The following is a 21,853-nucleotide window of genomic DNA, read 5'->3' on the forward strand; positions in this document are numbered from 1 at the left end:
CAACCACACCATAAGAGCACTTGTTCAGTTATGTTCATATCAGCATTGTTTGTAATAGCCAGAACATGGAAACAACCCAGATGCCCTTCAACTGAAGAATGGATAAACAAAATGTGGTACATATACACAATGGAATACTACTCAGCAGAGAAAAACAATGGCATCATGAGGTTTGCAGGCAAATGGATGGATCTAGAAAAAATCATCCTGAGTGAGGTAACCCAGACTCAGAAAGACAAACATGGTATGTACTCACTCATAGCAAGATACTAGACATGAAACAAGGATGACTTGTCTGCTACTCACATCACCAGGGAGGCTACCTGGAAAACAGGACCCCAAGAAAGATACAGGGATCACCCAATGACAGAGAAATGGAATGAGATCTACATGAACAGCCTGGACATGAGTGGGGGTAATGAAAGGCGAGGGTTGAGGGAAAGAGAGCTTGGGGGAGCGGGAGATCCCAGCTGGATCAACAACAGAGAGGGAGAACAAGGAATAGGAGACCATGGTAAATAAAGACCACATGAGAATAGGAAGAAGCAAAGTGCTAGAGAGGCCCACAGAAATCCACAAAGATACCCACACAACAGACTGCTGGCAGTGGTCGAGAGACAGCCCGAACTGACCTACTCTGGTGATGGGATGGCCAAACACCCTAATTGTTGTGCTAGAAACCTCATCCAACTACTGAGGGATCTGGATGCAGAGATCCATGACTAGGCCCCGGGTGGATCTCTGGGAGTCCAATTAGCGAGAATGAGGAGGGTTTATATGAGCGAGAATTGTTGAGACCAAGGTTGGATAAAGCACAGGGACAAATAGCCAAATGAATGGAAACACATGAACTATGAACCAATGGCTGAGGGGTCCCCACTGGATCAGGCCCTCTGAATGGATGAGACAGTTGATTGGCTTGATCTGTTTGGGAGGCATCCAGGCAGTGGGACCAGATCTTGTGCTCATTGCATGAGTTGGCTGTTTGAAACCTGGGGCCTATGCAGGATTGTTTGGCTCGGCCTGGGAGGAGGGGACTAGACCTACCTGGACTGAGTCTACCAGGTTGACCTCAGTCTGTGGGGAAGGCTTTGCCCTGGAGGAGATGGGAATGGGGGGGGGGTTGGGGGGAAGGTGAGGGGGACGGGAGGGGGGAGAACAAGGGAATCCGTGGCTGATATGTAGAACTGAATTGTATTGCAAAATAAATTAATAAAAAAAAAAAAAACCTAAAAAAAAAAAAAAAAAAAAAAAAAACACCATGACAGCCGGGCGGTGGTGGCGCACGCCTTTAATCCCAGCACTCGGGAGGCAGAGCCAGACGGATCTTTGTGAGTTCGAGGCCAGCCTGTTCTACAGAGCAAGATCCAGGAAAGGCGCAAAGCTACACAGAGAAACCCTGTCTCGAAAAACCAAAAAAAAAAACAAAAACACCATGACAATACAAAGCACTTCCATTGGAGCTCGGCCTGAAGAGGGACAGACAATGAGACCCTTCAGTATCACAAGGAGGCTATGGCAAAGTACTGTTCAGAGGTGCAAAAGGGAAGGTTGTTGAACTGAGTCCAGCCGCCCCCTCCCCCTCAAGATGAAAAGTCACTTTGTATGCAATGGGTCTATCGGAATCCGATTAGACTCTGGAGTTCTGTCTGTTATAAGCACTGCTGAATGCCAGGACACCTCTCCCCATTACACCCCAAGTTTCTGACCTGTGCTGCACTTTCCTCCTGTTCTTGCCTCCTTCCCACAACCGACAAGAAGGTGTAATGAACTCTCCCACCTCAGTGCCAGGTCCTCATTTCAACAAAGCATCCAAAGGAGAGCAGTTTTGCCTGTCTGGTCACCAGCTGCCACTCTAAACACACTATAACACAGTCAATCAGAACTGCTTTCAGGAGGTTCTGTCAGTCTTATTTGGGAGAAAACTACATAGGCAAGATGAAGAGCAGAACAGGTAGCAAAAGGCCAAGCCCAGAGGAGCACTATGGAGTGTGGGATATGGGCAGACTGAAGCTGATGGTGTCACCTTTTCCCTCAAAGCCATGCTAATCTCTTCCCTCAAAGCTACAACAAGCACAGATGATTTTCTTTACAAAGATGATCAATTCTGAAGGGAAACAGAGGAGTGGAGGAAGGGGAAACAGTGGTTGGGGTGTAATGTACGAGAGAAGAATTTTAAAAAAAGATCAATTTTTTTATCGTCATTTTAATGTCTAAATGGCTTCATGAAAAGGTGACCTTATCAACAGTATAGCAGATGTCCGAGCCCGGCCAGCACCAGGACTAGAATGCTTGCGATACTCTTCACAGCCATGGTAGATCATGAAACCAGTACATAGGCAAGAGATAAGCTCACATGGTTTTTAGTTCCTGTAAGTCCTCCCACTATGTTGTGTGGACCAGGATGGCTATGACAGTCTAAGAGGCTTTGAACCCCTAACTCCAGTTCCCATTCACTGTGAGGGATGACCTGGGAAGAGAAATGTAGGCTGCATCTGATCCAGAGAGGAATGAAAAGAAACTCACCCTGAAAGCCCATGCCATTCATCCCCCAAAGCAGGGAGTTGCCAGAGAGTATGGTCAACACTGAATCCCACAGATTCTCCATCTTCAGCTAGAACTGCACTGAGGTCCTAATGTGTCCTTAAAAATTACAACATGTGGAGGTTCAATCTTCCCAAAGTCCAGTACATTAACTCAACAAAACCTTTAACTTTCAAACAGTTTCACATTTTGATGCTTGCAGTATATTTTAGGAATGAGTGTAGCTGGGAGCCCTAGAAATCATTCCTGAGCTAGTTGGATACTATTTCACTAACTACCCTGAGAATTATCACTGACCTCTCTCTGCAGATGGATCAGGAGAGGCCCCATCCTAGGATGTCCCAGAGAGAGATGGTGAGCACCCAGCTAGAACCCTTGCCCGTGTCCATCACATGGACACGCACAACCCATGTGCTTATTTAATGCCATTTGCACCAGTTACCACATAAATTAAGTCAATTTAAAACTGATTTTCCAGACCTGCTTAGTTACAATGCAGTTGACTTTTTGCTTAGAAAATCACTTATAAAAGTTGAGTGGTCCCAGGGGCCACCAGGAGCTGAGATGGAGACATACAGATAGGACAAGACAAGTGGCTAGGAACAGAAGGTTTCACATCTGAGCAACTGCTCAGAAGGCCCCAATGCACCTGACATGTGTGACATGTGACAATGACCTGATGTGTGTCTTTAGAAGAAAGCCTTTTCTCCAATAAATAATTTATCAATCTCTAACTCTTTAATGAAAATAAACTGACCTCCATCAAGTGTCATAATTTATGTTTCCTAATCTTAATCTGAGAGCCAGGGTGGGAAAGGCTCAAAGAATGACACACCACCATGACATGCAGGAAGCATCCCACGCTCCAGCCTACACCTCACATCCTTATCTCAGTCTTCAGAATCCCCAAGCAAAAGCAGTTCACAGTTGCCTTGGCAACCCAAGGATTTAAGACTAAGAAAGTATACAGCCAAAATCACTTGTTGGATTCTGAAAACACCTTCTGCTCGCTGACTACATTTGAAACCTCCAGCCCACAGGCTCTAGGATTGTTCCACTTACTAATTTACCATTGACTCCCATGGGATGCATGCCCCCAACATTGCCACCTGTAGGGAAACTGACTGGGCACATGCATATATTCTGAAACAAGCAGAGGATGGCCCCAACATCTGTGAGCCTCAAAATGTGCCCCAAAAGTCTCAGGATTCACCAGGTTTAGGTCAGAACTGACAAAAGATTATAAGCAAATGCAGAAGGCAGACGTTACTATCCATATCTATTGCCTTGAGGGCTTCTCCACAGGAACAATTATCAGGAAATGATTGATACTCTTCTGATTCAGTTCAGTCCATCCCTAGGGAGAACAGGGGATGCTTGGAGATATGTGTACATGTCAGGAGATATTTGTGGTTGTTACAACTGTGTCAAATGCCACTGAAACCTTGTGGGTACAGATGCTGCTCAACAACAACAACAAAAAAAACGAAACAAAACAAAAGCCGGGCGGTGATGGCGCATGCCTTTAATCCCAGCACTTGGGAGGCAGAGCCAGGCGGATCTCTGTGAGTTTGAGGCCAGCCTGGGCTACCAAGTGAGTTCCAGGAAAGGCTCAAAGCTACACAGAGAAACCTTGTCTCGAAAAAAAAAAAAACCAGATGCTGCTCAACATCCTCCCATCCCCAGGACACCAGCACAGAGAACGATTCAGCCCAACGTGGAGCAATGCTGAGCAAAACCAACCTTTACAAACATGCCAAAATCTGGCTCTGGCTCTGTGCTTGGTGTCTCAGTGTTGGAAACACAGGGCAATGAGAACTTTAAAAATAAAACTGAAGTGTGTGGAGAGAGATGGTTCAGCAGTTAAGGGCACTTGTTGCTCTTGTAGAGGAACCAAGTTTAATTCTCAGTACCCACGTGATGGTTCACAACAATAGCAACTGCAGTTCCAGTGTATATATGATACCATATGCTAACCTCCACTGGCACCAAGCACACACATGGTATACATACATAAGTGCAGACAAAACATTCATACAAAATAAATAAATCTAAAAAAATTTTTAAGTTCTGGAGATGGATAGTAGTACAACATGAATATATTTAATGCCAATGAACTACTCCGTTAAAAATGTTTACAAGGCTGAGGGGCTGAAGAGCTGGCTCAGCAGTTAAGAGTACACTGTTTTTGCTGAGGACCCAAATTTAACTCCCAACATCCATGTCAGGAAGCTCTCACCTGCTTCTGGCCTCTGTGGGTACCTGGAGTCAAGTGCACATATAATTCCCCACTCCACCTCATACACATGTAATTAAGATTAAAAAAATAAGTTTTAAAAATTTAAGTATGTAGATACTGGTATATGCATGTGAGTACAGGTACCCATGGAGGCCAGAGGTATCAGACCTCTCTGAAGCTAGAGTTATAGGCAGTTGTGAGCCGCCAGACATGGATGCTGGGGATTGAACTCAGGTCCTCAGCAAGAGTAGTATATGCTTGTGACCACCGAGCCATGAGACACACTCATCCCTCACTATGAAGCTGTTTTCAGTACAACATCCCAGTTTGAAGCAGCAAGAAACTGAAGACCAAACACTACAAGAGCCAAGCAAAAGTCTGGGGTAGGGAATAGAACTGAGGGCCACTCCGGTGACTTTCTGGGTGGCCCTGACAGTACCAAGGAAACGTCTGATAAATGAGGAAAGACAGACAACTCAGAACAGCTGAGCTTCCCCAACTGTCCCCTTACTGTTCAACTACAGACCCTGTACCTTGTCTTAGTGGTTTCATGGAAGCCCCACTCAAGCAACCTCTACATACTGGAGCTGTATTAATGGGATAGACACACCAGTACTGTTAGGGCCCCAAAGTCATCTTAGCCTTGGTTACATGTAGGTCATATTCCCTGCATTCACACTAATTTACTGTGATAGAAGGTGACCATAGGAAGCCATTAGTGTGAGCATGGGAATATATCACTTCACCAACAGCTATGAAGTCATCAACACAGTGACCTGGGCCATCTGCACCCAGCTTGTCACAAGAAAGGCTTACTTGAGTCTCGGCTGCTGAAAGGCCATCCTGATGTGGGCAGGAATGAGGGTACTGGGGAGCCAGCCCGGCTGTCCTCCTCCACCTGCTGTGTGATATGTCGGACAGTCTCTTTGTTTTTCCTATTCTTCCTCCGGCCTGTGGGCTGCCAGCCATCCCCAGCACCCTGCTCTGATAAAGAGTTCTGTATTGCAGTGTCCTTGGAGGATGGAAGTTCACTCCCTCCATAATGTGATGGTGAAACCTGTTCTTCCTTGATGCGCAAAGACCCATAGCCTACATCTCCAGGCCACAAAGACTGTGAAGAAATGTCATCAGGACCATCAACTTTAGGTTCCTGGTCCTCCTTCCCATAGCTGCTCCCTCCTTCATGACAGCTAGCAATGGCAGAGTCTCCAGAAGAATTGGCAGGACTTGTTCTCCGAGCCAGCCATGGGGAGATGCTCCTTCCAGCCATTACAGCTGAGATCAGTGCCTCTGTGCTGTTGCTGGCTGGGGTGCCAATCTCAAACTCAGAGAGTTCGTCTGAGGCATCTGACTTGATGCTGATGTCCAGTGCAGCCTTGATGAAATCATGGCAGGCCTGCACAATGTCAGTCATCTGTAGGAAGCTGGCAGCTGACATCACCTCTATGACATTCCTGCTGGTAAGAGCCAGGTGGGCAGAGTACATGAAGTCAATAATGGCCTTGAAGCCTTGGGCTGTGACAATGTCCAAATGAGTGACTGTTGCCTGGTCAGATGTCTTCTGTACCTGGCAGTAGAGTGTCTTGAAGTAGCGGCTGCTCCCAAGCAAGACGTTCTTGTGTGCCTTGAAGACCTTGCCCTCCACCACGACACACACATCACATAGGACTCCGTGCTGCCTCTGCTCATTGAGCTCTCGAAGCAAATGCCGGTAGTGAGAAGTGATTTCCATATCTTCCTTTCGGTTGTTCATCTGGGAGCCTTGCTGCTGCCTCTTCTATAGACTCTGTGGGGAGAAGAAAACAGTTACCCATACATGAAACCCCTCTGCTATGAAATAAATCCAGATAGATGGCAGCAAAGTGCATGCAAAGGTTCGGCATCCATCCAGCAGACACAGGCTGCCAAACCAGAACAGAGTGGAGGCAGTGGGGACAAATGCTGATAGCAGAGGCCATCACCACAGGCCCTGCAGCACAAATGTGCTAAAGAGGTCTGAAGTCATGACTTACTCTAACAGCAACTGGCAAGTGGGCATCAGCCCTGTCCTGGGTAAGATGTCTGAAGTACTTCTAAGACCATAATGGACTTGAGGTTTTAGACAGCTAACATACCCAAACAAAAAAATTGCCCATCAGTAGACAAAGTTATTTTCTCACACAAAGTGAAAAGTTAGGTTAAACAACCTAGCCCTGCAGTCCTCATCCCTCACATTTGAGAAAACATCCTTTATATATAAAAATATATAAAGAAGGGGAGGCGGTGGGAGAAAATGGAAGGAGAGGAGGGAGGGGAAAATGCACTTGGGATATAAAATAAAAAAATAAATTTAATTAAATATATACACATATATAATTAAGGCATACACTGTTGGGAGCCATGCGGCCTAATTTCGGACCAGTATATGAGTGCTTGTCCAACAAGTCTCCAGATGAGGCAAATGCCCACAGGGACAGTCTCACTTGGCAAGGACCAACGGACTTTGAGATAGAGCAGAATACTGCTGGGACCACTTGGCCTGCATGCTCTCTTCTCTCTTGTAATATTGATAATTCTTTTAGTAGTTTTTGTGTCATTTTGTAAACCATGCAGAGACAGATGTGATCATTCTTGGAAACCCCATTTTTTTCTCAAACATGTTCCCCTAAAATTCTTTGGGAACTGATGCTTCTCAGGTTTCTTGTCTGGGGATGCCAGCTGTCACTTCTGACCTCGGGAGCTGTTCTAATTCAGTGCTGACAGGATCAGAGGCAGATCAACCCTATTTCTGTAAAAATGTTTTTTTTTGTTTGTTTGTTTGTTTTTGTTTTTGTTTTTTGTTTTTGTTTTTGTTTTTTTCGAGACAGGGTTTCTCTGTGTAGCTTTGCGCCTTTTCCTGGAACTCACTTGGTAGCCCAGGCTGGCCTCGAACTCACAGAGATCCGCCTGGCTCTGCCTCCCAAGTGCTGGGATTAAAGGCGTGCGCCACCACCGCCCGGCTTGTAAAAATGTTTTAAAGGAGATTGTTGTTCTTGAAAATCCATGCCTATGTCAATCATCTTTTAGTTATGTAAAGACAGGATATACCTGGCTTGATATTTGGCCACACAAGTAAAATGGTAAGTGTTTTTGGTTTAAAGATATTTTGATGCGGAGCTGGAGAGATGGCTAAGCGGTTAAGAGCACTGACTGCTCTCCCAGAGGTCCTGAGTTCAATTCCAGCAACCACATGGTGGCTCACAACCATCTGTAATGAGATCTGGTGCTCTCTTCTGTAGCTAGAGTTTTCCTGCCTGGCCCACAGTCAGGACAAATCTCTCTCACCTGCCAGTCCCACAGCCGTCAGACCCAACCAAGTAAACACAGAGACTTATTATATTGGTTACAAACTGTATGGCCGTGGCAGGCTTCTTGCTAACTGTTCTTACAGCTTAAATTAATCCATTTCCATTAATCTATACCTTGCCACGTGGCTCGTGGCTTACCGGCATCTTCACATGCTGTTTCTCGTCATGGTGGCTGGCAGTGTCTCTCTGACTCAGCCTTCCACTTCCCAGCTTTATTCTCCTCCTTGTCCCGCCTACACTTCCTGCCTAGCCAATGGCCAATCAGTGTTTTATTTATTGACTAATCAGCAACACATTTGCCATACAGAAGATCCCACAGCACTCTTCTGGCTTGCAGGGTCACATGCAGGCAGAACACTGTATACATAATAAATAAATCTTTTTTTTTTTTTTTTTTGGTTTTTCGAGACAGGGTTTCTCTGTGTAGTTTTGCGCCTTTCCTGGAACTCACTTGGTAGCCCAGGCTGGCCTCGAACTCACAGAGATCCGCCTGGCTCTGCCTCCCGAGTGCTGGGATTAAAGGCGTGCGCCACCACCGCCCGGCAATAAATAAATCTTTTAAAAAAAGATATTTTGATGTAAAAGTTGGGAGAAAACATATTTGACATATTTGTTTTTGCCAGAGGTTAACGTTGGAGGATGGAAAAAAACTTGCTTGTTAGTATGGAAAAACATGCTTGTTTTTGATGTTTACATAAGATGGCTGGCGCTATTCCAGGCTGGCCACTTTTGTGAAACTCAGCTGGTGGTGGACAATTCATTTCTTCATGCCAATGCCCCTTCCCTGTCTCAGGACCTAAACTCAGGCTGCAGAGGGATCATGGCAGTATGCCTTTAATGCCAGCACTTGGTAGGCAGAGGCAGGTGGATCTCTGTGAGTTCAAGGCCAGCCTCGTCTACAGTATGGTCTACAGAGTGAGTTCCAGAAAAGCCAACGCTACACAAAGAAACCCTGTCTGAAAAAAATAAATAACATATACACGCAAATTTGTAGGTATTCTTTGTACAGAGGCCATACTAATCTTCTGTATTATTCTGATGTTGCTAAAGCAAGGACTCTAGCCCTTGTTCGTTTGTTTTTGTTGTTGTGTTTCTCTCATACATTACATCCTGACCAGATCCCCTCCCTCCACTCCTCCCAGTCCCTTCCCACCTCCCCTCTCCCCCAGATCCACTCCTTATCTCCCTTCAGAAAAGAGCGTGCCTCTCAGGGACATCAACCAAACACCATTTAACAAGTTACAAGACTAGGCACAAACCCTCATATCACAGCTGGAGGAGGCAACCCAGAAGGAGGAAAAGGGTCCCAAGAGCAGGCTAAGAGTCAGAGACATCCCCATTCCTACTGTTAGGAGTCCCACAAGAACACAACCATAACATATATGCAGAGGACCTAGTTCAGACCTGTATAGGCTCCTGACTGTCGCTTTAGTCTCTTGAGTCCCTATTAGCCCTGCTTAGTTGACTCTGTGGGCTGTGTTCTTATGGTGTCCTTGACCCCTCTGGCTCCTACAATCCTTCATAGCCCCTTTTCTGCAGGGTTCTCTGAGTTCCACTTAATGTTTGGCTGTGGGTCTCTGCATCTGCTCCTGTCAATTGCTTGATGAAGCCTATCTGATGACCACTGGGCTAGGCTCTGGTCTATGAGTATAGGAGAATATTTTGTTGACTTTTTTTTTTTTTTTTTTTTGGCCAGTCGTGTTTGGTTCTATCCTAGGTCTCTAGGCTATTCAGCCTCTGGTTGCTGGCCATCCAGGCAGCGTCAGGCATGGGCTCCCTCTCGAGGCATGGGCTTCAAGTTGGACCAGTCATTAGTTGGCCACTCCCACAAGTTCTGTGCCACCATTACCCCAGCACATCTTGCAGACAGGACAAATTGTTAGGTTGAACGTTTTGTAGCTGGGTTGATGTCCCAGTCTAAGAAGCCTTGCCTGGTTATAGAAGATGGCCAGTTCAGGTTCTATATCCCCCATTACTAGGAGTCTTCACTCAGGTTACCTTCATAGATTCCAAGGAGTTTCCATTTTACAAGGTTTCCACATTGCCCCTGAAATGCCCCCCAATTCCGGTACTCTCTCCCAGTACTCTCTCCTTCCATCCCACTACCCCTCCCTGACCTGATCCCTCCAGTTCTGATCCCCACCTGCAAGATCTTTTCTATTTCCCCTTCCCAAGTAGATCTATGCACCTCCTACCCCTTGAGCTCTCCTTGTTACTTGGCCTCTCTGGATCTGTGACTTGTAGCATGATTATCCTTCACTTGACAGGAAATGGGTGGTAGTGGTACACACCTTTAATCTTCAGTTTTTGAGATAGGGTATCACAATGTAGTTCAAGATGGCCTCAAACTCTCAGGTCCTCTGGCTTCAGCCTCCTGAGAGCTGGGATCACAGATATGTACCACCAGGCCCAGAATCCTTCTTTTCTTGACTAACTGAAATGTGTGTCAACACTTGTACCCTCCCCAAGCCACCACATGAAATGACCTATCAAATATCCTCAAGGAGAAGCAGTAACTCTGTGTTTCATCTCGCAGGCTGGGCAAATAAAGGCAGGAAACAGTTCCTTCCTTTCCCTCAGACTGCTAAGGTCTCCACCTCCTGTCCCTTTCTCATAGTAAGGTCCCTAGACTTCTCATCTGACCTGAGGGTGTAGGTAAACTGTCCTACCCTCTTCTGTCTTCCTTCTGCTGGTGGTAGGACAAGTACATTTGCAGAGTCCACATGTGTCAGCCCAAGCTCCCAGTGACATCCCACTAGACTATCTCCTTATCTTGAAGAGTACCTCTGCTGCAGGGCACTGTGTAGGTGCTGAGGCTGTGCCTCTGAACAAGAATATCTTCCTTATCCTATCTGTCTCTAGACTTGAAGGCTGGTGCTTAAACTGTTCCTACTGTACATCAACCCTACCACACTGGCGTGAATGCCAAATGTTCCCCAGCAAGTAACCAAGAAGGTAGTGAACCCAGGTTCAGGACTGGCCACAAGAAGTGTGTGCTCAGACTGAGCAAGTTTTTACCCTGAGTTCACTAGAGCACTGGGGGCAGATGTCACTATCAGATATCATCCCTTTATTATCTTTATTCTTCACATGGGGCTCTACCACCCCCAGATTAACTGATGTTGAAGGAGGAACCAAAGCTCATTTCAAATAGAATACAACAATTCCTAAACTAATTAGTATTAGCGAATGCCTATAGTCTGCAGAAAGTGACAGCCAAGTGATAAGGGACATCAGAAATTTTATGTACCCTACATTCAAACCAGGAAGTATATGTTTCATTATTTATTTATTTTAGGCAAGATCTCACATTATAGCCCTGACTGTCCTGAAAATCACTATTAAGACCAAGCTAGCCTCAAACTCACAGAAACCTAGCTGCCTCTGACTCCCGAATGCTGGGATTAAAGGCATGTGCCACCATGCCTATCCCGTAATTATTTTTTATATAAGAAATAGCTCTCTTTCATACTTACTAAATAGGTTATTTTTCAAAATGGAGAACATGCACATGTGAGTCCAGGTGTTCTTTGGAGTCTAGAAGATAGGACTAGATCCTTTATCTGCTAGAGCTAGAGTTACAGACAGTCGTTAAGCTATTTGATGAGGGTACCAGAAATCAAACTTGGGTCCTGGGAAAGAGTACTATCTACTCCTAACTACTGAGCTATCTTTCCATCTCCCATACATGGATTCTTAGGGCTGGGGACTTAGTGGTAGAGCAGATGCTTAGCATCTGTGTTCCCTTTCCAGCACAGAAAGAGAGAGGAAGGGCAAAGAAATGGGGGAATAAATATGAATTATATCTTTCTTTAGCAAAAAACAACTACTTCCTCCTAGGGTTTGCATTTCTAAAATAATTTCAATATAAACTGCAAATTACTGAATAAATTATTAACCAATCAGGAAGCTTAAAACCAGTAATATATTCATAGGTTTTGTGGTAAGAAAAGCTATAAATTTTCATCTAGTAGATGTCTTAGATGTTTTATTGCTGTGAAGAGACACCATGACCACAGCAACTTTTTTTTTTAATTTAACTTCTTTATTGATTCTTTGGGAGTTTCATATCATGCACCCCAATTCTGCTCACCTTCAGGTCCCCCCATATCCTTCCCTCACCCCTGCAAAACAAAACAAGCAAGCAAGTAAACAAACAAAACTCTTCATTTCTTCTTTCCCACCTCTCCAACACCTCTTCATTCATCCTGGTGGCATTGGGGACCTCAGTGTGTCATATAGTATGCCCTTTTGTCCTATCAGCTTTACTAGCAAATTACTAGAAATTGTTGATTGCAGTGAGTCACTGGTCTGGTTCAAGACCACTGGAATTTCTCTGGGATGTCCTCTGGCTGCCCTGAGTCTTGGAGATCCTGTGGGTATTGTTCCACAGGACCAGTTCCTTCACGAGCTCCAGCAGGTCCTAGAGGGAGTAGCTGCTAGGGTGGGTCAACCCAGGGTCCAGCTGTGGTCCTGGGTAGTAGCTGAGCTAATTAGTCCAGGCCACTGGGGCCACTTGCCTCAGGTGAGGGGGCAGAGTCAGCTCCCCTATGCCCAAGCCCTCAGGGTCAATTTGCCCTCACCTGTGGTGAGGGGTGGGGCCATCTCTTCTGAGTGCAAGGACCAGCTCTCTTGCTGCAGTGTCCATCGAGAAGCAAGGCCAGCTTTCCCTGAGCCAGCAAAGGGCCGGGCCGGCTCAGCATGGCCCTCTGATTTTATCTTGCATGGTTCCTAAGGCTCCCTGAGGTGATGGACCACAGACATCAACACAGATCCCAGCTGTAGCTAGACCACAGACCCAGACATGGGACAGCAGCCTGGGCCCGGACAACATCCTAGCTCTGGGTGGAAGCACTGGCCATTAAGGTTGGGATGGTTCTGGCAGCAGCATGGCCCCAGGTACCACCAAGGCCTCAGGTTGCAGCCCCAACCCCGGGCTTCTATATGACCTTTGGTGATAATATGGGACTTGGACTTCAGCACAGATCTCAGCCATAGTAGGACCATGGACTCAGACATGGTTCTGGCCAGCAGCCAGGTCTGGATGTCACCATTGCCGGCCACTCAGATTGGCATGGCCCCAGCAGCAGTGTGGCCCTTAGACACCAACATGGCCCCAGACCTCAGGTGTCTGCACAGCCTTAGATGGTAACAGGAGCCTTGGACATCAGTGCAGACCCTGGCTACAGTAGGGCTATGGACCCATACATGGCCCTCAACTGCAGCTCTGACTTGGACATTACCATGGCATTAGTTAGCAGCGTAGGCCACTTAGATCTGCATGCATCATGGTCCTCGGGTACCAACCTGGACTCAGGTGGCTAACCTGACCCTGGGCATACTCATGGCCCTTGGTGACAACAGGAGCCACATACATCAATCCAGACCCTGGCCACTATAGGGTCACAGACCCAAGCATGGCCTTCGGCAGTGGCCTGGACCCAGATAACACCATGGCCCCAAGTGGAAGTACATGCCATGCAGATCTGTATGGCCCCTGCTGTAGCATGGCCCCCAGACTCCAAGGCCACAGACTGTGGCCCAGACCCCAGGCTTCATGGCAACATGGGCCATGGGCATCAACACAGACCTTGGCTGTGGTAGGACCATGGACCCAGACATGGTCCTCAGTAGCAGCCTGGGTCTGGTTGTCACCATGGCCCCAGGTGGCAGCGAAGGCCACCCATATTGGCAGAGGCCCAGCAGTAGTGGACCATAGCAACTCGTATAAAGGAAAATATTTAATTGGGGCTGGCTTATAGTTTTGGAGGTTTTGTCCATTATTGTCATGGCAGGAGCAAGGTCACATTCAGGCAGACAAGGTGCTAGAAAGATAGTTAAGAGTTCTACCACGCTGAGCTGAATCCCCAGGGAAGTCCTTGCCCTGGAGGAGGTGGAAATGGGGGGGTGGATTGGGGGGAGGGTGGGGGGGGGGAGGAGGGAGGACAGGGGAATCCGTGGCTGATATGTAAAATTAAATTAATTATAAAATAAAAAAATAGAAATAAAATTTAAAAAAAGGAGTTCTACATCTTGACATGCAGGAAACAGGAAGTGAACTTACACCACACTGGGCATAGCTTGAGCATATGAGACTTCAAAGCATGCCTCCACAGTGACACATTTCCTCCAATAAGGTCACAGCTACTCCAACAAGACCACACCTCCTAATAGTGCCACTCCCTAAAGGCCAAGCATTCAAACACATGAGTCCATGGGGGCCATACCTATTCAAACCACCACAGGAAAAGAGTCAGTTATAACTGAAAGGGTAAAGTGATGATATTTATGGAGGTCTGTCTGTCATAGGGATGCACAGGACAGGCAGTCTCCCAAAGCCCAATTGGTTTGATGGGAGTGATTTAGGTTCCAAATTCAATAATCTCTCAACATCCAAAGGACATTTGTGGGTGTCATGCCAACTTCATCAGAGCAGAAGTATTATGGCAACTGGTCATCTGCTTCCAGTAGCTTGTTGGCAGCTGTGTTTTGGAACTGGAAGCTTCTTTCACAGAGCACCTGGGAGTGGTATCATATAGTGATGAGACAAGTGGGAAGCTGACTACAGGCTAAGCTTCCTACATCTCTATGGGAAAGGAGGACAGAGCACCTGCCCTGGGGATCTACTCATGAGACACACCCTGTGGATGGACAATCGCCCTTTCACCTAGAAGAACCTATGCTGCTATGCAGGAGCATAGGGGAGCACCTTACCATCACAAGGTACACAGATGCCACGTCAGTATAAGAAAGGGTCCAAGGGCTGTGGAGACAAGGAACTGTTTGGGATGGATGCTACCACACTGCACAGATGATACAGAAATATCAAAAACCTCAGTGGCTTTTCTTTTCCTATGAATTCTGATACTTTAGCCACAGTTCATTCACTTCAAGATACTTCAGGTTTTTGTTGTTTGCTTTTGAGACAGGGTCTCTTTTGAGGTAAGATTTATGCCTTAACAAAAGCCTTAGAGAGTTAGAACAAAACCAAAAGTTTATGAGAAGAGTAGCAATGGTCCCCATTGGGAATAGTCTGTCCCTTTATTTTGTTTTGCTCTCCTTTCTCTGTCACACAGCAGGTGGCTTTCCTGATATGGGGCAGAGATTTTGGAGGAAACGTTTTAAAGAAGCATGCTTGTGTCTAGAAGATGGGGAGCCATACCCCAACCCCAGAGCCGGCTTTTAATTTAAGTAGGACAGCATAAAACAACAGTCTAATGCCATTCATACCTAAAAGACACCCTGTAAAACTTAATCCAGTAAGTTGAGAACAAAGAGGACTTAAAGACAGGAAATTTTTGAGCCCTAGACACAGACAAAGAACACTGAAAGAAGGAGCTGAGAGATCACTAGCCAGGAAGGAGTGTGTGCCAGGTGTGTGCATGCTGTAGCTGTCTACTCCTTTTTCTCCCTATTGGGTCTCACTTCCAGCTCCCACTTTGCAACAAGCTTACATATCCATCAATGGTAACTTAAAAGACAGAACATTTACACAGTGGAAAGTGGGGGGACCCAGAAGAAAAACAAAATGGGCTTGGAGTGGAGAAAAGAGAAAGCTTGAATGTGGAGAAAGGGGAATACTTTTCCATTTCCCCAATTGCTCGCAGTTTTTGTAAAGGTCCTGAATAAAATTAGGACCTAGGGTGCCTTTAGGTGGCCATTTGGATTGATTATAAGGGATATTGAAGCCAAATTTGATTGCAAAAGTGAATAAGTTTAGGAACCTTCAGGTCGAGTGCCAGGTGTAGAAGCATCCCAATGAGAGGGTATGGGAGACACCATTCCCATGGATGAGAGAGAAGAAGGAAAATGTCACTGCAACCAGTAGTTGGGGGTTCGGGGAGGATCAAATGAGGATCAAGCCATTCAGCAGGGCTTAGCCTGGCTAACCCAGAGGAGAAACTCAGTACTTGGTACCAGGGCTTTCGAAGAGGCTAGAAGGTGAAGACAAAAACTAAGCTCTGGGGGGGGGGGGGGTGTCTCACCCACAGGAAAGGTTTGGGAATGGGGTCGCAAAAGCCACAAGGGCCTAGATGAGCTGTGGGATTACAGGCAGCTTCAGATGGGGGAAGAGGGCAGGAAGGGGCACAGTGGCCCTTGAGAAAACCACAGGATTGCAGCTGAGGGTGGTGGGCTGGAGTCAGATGAAGAGGGCCAGCCATAGCATTAAAGATCGTGGCTGGGGGTGCCTCCACCTCCAAGAGTACCAGAGGGGTACCAGACACTCAACAGTCACTTCCTTGGACTCAGAGAAATGTTTACTCCAACCAAAGGGGAAGCTTACCCAACTGCTGCTGGTAGATGGGATGCTGAGCAATCAGTGAGCCGGAAGATGAGTCTGTTGAGGGTGGACTGGAGATGAGGGATAGGATCCCAGTGTGGCTCAGACCATGACGGGGAGCACGGGCACCAGGAGTGCCTATCTGAGTCACAACACCAAATATAAGCATATTGGATACAGTTACAAATCTGAAAAATCTGTAATACTGGGGTTGATAGTTAAAAATCTATACTTAGGTAATCTTAAAGGAACCATGTGGTGTGATGCCATTTTGGGATAAACCAACCAAGAAGGAAACAACTCCTAGCTATGAAGCCCAAACCAGATGATTCCTCCACTATTTTCTATCACACTAGAGAACCTCCCCACTTATCAGCCTCAACCAGCAGTCCCTTCTCTTCCTCTCTAGCTTCTCTGATTTTCCTTTCTCCCTCCTCAGCAACATGCTGCCCACCCAGTCAGGGCTGAATATGTGTTGTTAAAGCAGAGTACTCAACTATCACATAAAAGGCCTTGCTCTATGAAAACCAATTAGGTATCCAATATATTACCCAATCTTACACCCTCACCTTCCATGATGTTTATACGATTCTCACCAACAATCTTCTCCCAGGGGAGTGTAGGTGAGTCTGGGACCAGGCTGGGGCCCATGCAGATGAAACCCACCAAACTGACAACACCCACCCATTTGAGGGTAGGGCAGTCCCCAACCAGGACCCTGAAGGGGATTACAAGATTCCATGGGACATCCTAGCTAGGAATTGGTTTTTAACTAGCCTCCTGGCTGGCTGGTCTCCACAAGACTGCTCTTAAGGTGGTAAATTATGAAAAAGTCCAAGGGGTTACCCAGGAAAGTCATGAAAACCTCTTTCAATTCCTAAGACTGCCTTACAAAGGCCCTCTTACAATATACCAGTCTGGATCCTAAGACCCCAGATGGGAAGCAACTCCTTATGAACTACTTCTTTTCCCAAAGTTTCCCTGATATTAGGACCAAACTTAAACATCTAGAGAGAGGATCCCTGACTCCACAGGCAGAATTCTTAAAACTGTGGCCTTCAAGGTGTACCATGGGAGAGATAAAAAAGTCCCAAAACAAAAATACCTGATGATGGCTAAGGCTTCTCAGCCAACCAAAACAAAAGCCCAGCCTCCCTGGTCTCCTAAAGCACGAGGACCTCTGTGTCCTCCTTTCAAATGTGGTCAGGAGGGTCACCGGAACTGGACCTGTCTGAACCCAAGGACACTGGGGTGTTGATTGTCCCCACGTCCCTTGAGACATGAGAAAATCAAGCCCAGACCACCCTTCATCTGACCTCCTTGGTCTGGCCATGAACGACTGAGGGGACCCGGGCTCCCTTGGCCTGGCCACCGCAATCTCAGACAGCGAGCCTCAGGTGGTTATCACAGGATCAGGGCGATCCATCTCCTTCCTTCTGGACACTGGGCCCACTTCTTCAGTTCTGATGAAGTTCTGAGGATCCACCTCTCCTCATTCCTCTATTGTTGGAGTAGGGGGACAGCCTTATCAGGGTCACCAAACCCCACCACTTAGCTGTATCTTTAAGCGTATCCCCCTTACCCATTCCTTCCTCATGGTGCCACCCTGTCCCATCGACTTGCTGGGAAGGGACCTCCTAGCCAAAGTGGGAGTCTCAATTCCTTTTGCTCCTCACATCCGCTTGACCCCAGGCTCACCAGCCATTCCCCTATTCCTTCTCTTCCAAACCACACAATCTGACTCACCTTTTTCCTTACTGCCCTCTCAGGTAGATCCCTGTGTATGGGACACCCTAAACCCCTCTATAGCCAAACATCACCTCCGACATCATTCAACTACAAAACCCCAACAAATACCCACCCTCTCTCCAAAGCCTCATGAACATAAACCTCCGATCTCTGACCTCTAAGAAAGAATCTCCCCACTTCTCTCTTTAATACCCTCATACTCACAGCTATAAACCAAAGGAACCTACCCCTTGCTTCAGGATCTCTGACTTATCAACTCAGCAGTAGTTTCCCTTCACCCATAGTACCCACTTCTTAACATTTCAAGTTAAGCTGACTCAAGTTGCCGTTTTGACTTTTTTTTTTTGGCCTTTTTTAAAAATTTTATAATTTAATTTTACATATCAGCCATGGATTCCCCTGTCCTCCCCCCTCCACCACCACCACCACCACCCCGCCTTCCCCCCAGCCCACCCCCCATTCCCATCTCCTCCAGGGCAAAGACTCCCCTGGGGATTCAGCTCAACCTGGTAGATTCAGTCCAGGCAGGTCCAGTCCCCTCCTCCCAGGCTGAGCCAAGTGTCCCTGCATAAGCCCCAGGTTCCAAACAGCCAGTTCATGCACTAAGGACAGGTCCCGGTCCCACTGTCTGGGGGCCTCCCAAACAGTTCAAGCTAATCAACTGTCTCACTTATTCAGAGGGCCTGATCCAGTTGGGGGCTCCTCAGCTATTGGTTCATAGTTCATGTGTTTCCATTAGTTTGGCCATTTGTCCCTGTGTTTTTCCAATCTTGGTCTCAACAATTCTCACTCATACAATCCCTCCTCTTTCTCGCCGATTGGACTCCCAGAGCTCCACCTGGGGCCTGGCCGTGGATCTTTGCATCCGCTTCCCTCTGTCATTGGATGAGATTTCTAGCAGTTAGGGTGTTTGGTCATCCTATCACCAGAGTAGGTCAGTTCGGGCTTTCTCTAGACCATTGCCAGTAGTCTATTGTGGGGGTATCTTTGTGGATTTCTGTGGGCCTCTCTAGCACTTTGCTTCCTCCTATTCTCATGTGGTCTTCATTTGTCATGGTCTCTTATTCCTTGTTCTCCCTCTCTGTTCTTGATCCAGCTGGGATCTCCTGCTCCCCTAAGCTCTCTTTCCCTCGAACTTTGCCCTTCACTACCCCCACTCACGTCCAGGTTGTTCATGTAGATCTCATCCATTTCTCTGTCATTGGGCAATCCCTGTGTCTTTCTTAGGGTCCTGTTTTCTAGGTAGCCTCCCTGGAGTTGTGAGTAGAAGTCTAGTCATCTTTATTTTTACATCTAGTATCCTCCTATGAGTGAGTACATACCATGTTTGTCTTTCTGAGTCTGGGTTACCTCACTCAGGATGATTTTTTTCTAGATTCATCCATTTGCCTGCAAACCTCATGATGTCATTGTTTTTCTCTGCTGAGTAGTACTCCATCCGATTTGACTCTTAAAGATGTATACAGATCATTTGTTTCTGCTGGCTTCTACCACTGATCATATTTGGTTCCAAATTCTTCAGCTCCTTTTTCCCTCCACCTTCTCTAACCATCCATCTCCTTGCCTACTTGGTAAATAACCTCTCTGGCTCCTGTTGCTAATGTTTTCCTGCCTGGGCCACAGTCAGGACAAATCTCTCTCACCTGCCAGTCCCACAGCCGCTCAAACCCGATCAAGTAAACACAGAGACTTATATTGGTTACAAACTGTATGGCCGTGGCAGGCTTCTTGCTAACTGTTCTTACAGCTTAAATTAATCCATTTCTATTAATCTATACCTTGCCACGTGGCTTGTGGCTTACCGGTACTTTACATCTTCCTTGTCCTGATGGCAGCTGGCAGTGTCTCTCTCACCCAGCTTCCTGTTCTCTCAATTCTCCTCTCTGTTAGTCCCGCCTATACTTCCTGCCTGGCCACTGACCAATCAGTGATTTATTTATTGACCAATCAGCAACACATTTGACATACAGACCATCCCACAGCACTTCCCCTTTTCTTTTCTTAAAAAGGAAGGTTTTAACCTTGACACATCTCCAAAGTCAGCTTGGTATATTTGGGAATTTGGGCGTAGCTTCTTTTACTACTTCCTGCTGGAGGGGGGCGCTGTATCTTCTGGGGAAACAGAGAATACTTTAGGATTACATCCTCTGGGGCCCCATCATGTGGGCAACTCTATTTATTAAGATACTTGCTCCTCTCCCTGTATTGGAATGCTGCCTCCTGTTTTCTGGCCTCCTCCCCATAGGAGCTGCCTGCTAAGCCCCACAGCTTCCTTAAGATCATCTGAGCCTCTACGACCTTGTCCCTCCTGTCTCTCAGCTACCACTTGGAACTTAAAGAAACTCCCTCCATCTGAGTTCATTTTGCGACCCTTCCTCTCTTCCTTCATAGACTCTGATTTTATTAAAGCCTCACTCTGGCCTCACTACAGTTCAAATGCCCAAAATTGACATGCTTGATTTTCAATAATGGCAACTTCTGCCACTGCACAAACAAATGACCCAAAAGTCTTTTATATCTAAACTTGCTTTCTTCTCTATTTCTCCTTATCTACACCTGTCTGAGGTAGCTCTTACTTATGGATGTTTATTGTCCAAGAGATCCACACCTCTAACCAACAGCTTGTCCTAATAGGGTCAGGAAATTACTCCATACCAGGCTGTCAAAGGCTGATTCATTTCCCTGTACTCCCTTATCCATTTCTCCTGCACTGGAGCTTATCACCTATGCCTGTTTTCTCTATTTTTGTATGATAATTCCTGTCCTGAAAACAAGAATCATAAATGATAGAATTGAAAAAGCAGGGGTTGGGGATTTAGCTCAGTGGTAGAGCACTTGCCTAGCAAGTGCAAGGCCCTGGGTTCGGTCCTCAGCTCCGACAAAAAAAAAGAAAAGAAAAAAAGAAAAAGCAATGCTTGTTTAATAAGGTATTAAAGCTGCACCTCCATGTACTCATAAAGGAATGTACCTCATGTTGGTAGCCGAACTTTTTTAATATAAGGGTCACTTAGGTGGTATTAGTTTTAAAAAGACATGAAGGGGTCATGGAGAACAACTGAGACTTGCCACTGTATGGCAGGACTGAAATTCCTAAAGAAGGCCCAGGAGAGGCTATTGGTAAAAATTCGCCCAGTTGCAATAAGAGTCTAAGAAAGTGTTATAAAGGTCTGGGGATGTGAAAGCTCAAGTAAGAGGCTCCAAGAAAGTGTTATGTAAATCGAAGTTCTGAGGGAATAAGAAAGTGATTCAGGGTGATGGAAAATGTTTCACATTTCTTTTCCCTCTGTGCTATTGTTAAACTATACTTAATGGTTCAACCAGACCACTCACATGGTAGGGTCTGGAGACTGCTCACCAGCAGGCTGCCAAAAGGAGATACTTATCCCTGTAACACCTAAATCAACTTCTAAAACACCTGTCCCCTGTTCTTTCTTTCTCCATCATCAAACTAGAGATGACTGTCGATGTTGGCCGGATGTAGGCTACTCTTATTGGTCCTATAGGAGACATGACGCATATTCAGGAAGGTGTTCTACCTTTTATGTAGAATGAATGATCTTTTATCCTAATTAAGGACCCATGGAATCCCAAAAGGGAGTCACAGGTCATTGGTAAACTTTACTATAGCATTTATCACAGCCACCAATCAGGCACGCCTAAATAAAATACAGAGGGTACACTGTAGCAGGAATTTTAGAAAGTCTTATTAATAAA

At 46.3% G+C, this 21,853-nt stretch overlaps 1 protein-coding gene across 3 annotated transcripts in view; it reads right to left on the bottom strand.

Annotated features, from left to right (window-relative positions):
• Positions 1–21,853, bottom strand: part of Zbtb46 (zinc finger and BTB domain containing 46) — a 95,467-nt gene that overhangs the window by 45,459 nt on the left and 28,155 nt on the right. For 2 of the 3 annotated variants that reach the window (XM_052723293.1, XM_052723294.1), the window contains exon 2: positions 5,600–6,569. In XM_052723293.1, coding sequence (XP_052579253.1) covers positions 5,600–6,536 — 937 coding nt within the window. In that variant the 5' untranslated portion in view covers positions 6,537–6,569. Of the gene's footprint in view, positions 1–5,599; positions 6,570–16,393; positions 16,417–21,853 lie in introns of those variants that run through there. The other variant, XM_052723295.1, reaches the window with a different exon arrangement.

Source organism: Peromyscus californicus, unplaced genomic scaffold (genome assembly GCF_007827085.1).
Source record: "Peromyscus californicus insignis strain IS unplaced genomic scaffold, ASM782708v3 Scaffold_7__1_contigs__length_154581171, whole genome shotgun sequence".
Classification (NCBI taxonomy): Eukaryota; Metazoa; Chordata; class Mammalia; order Rodentia; family Cricetidae; genus Peromyscus; species Peromyscus californicus.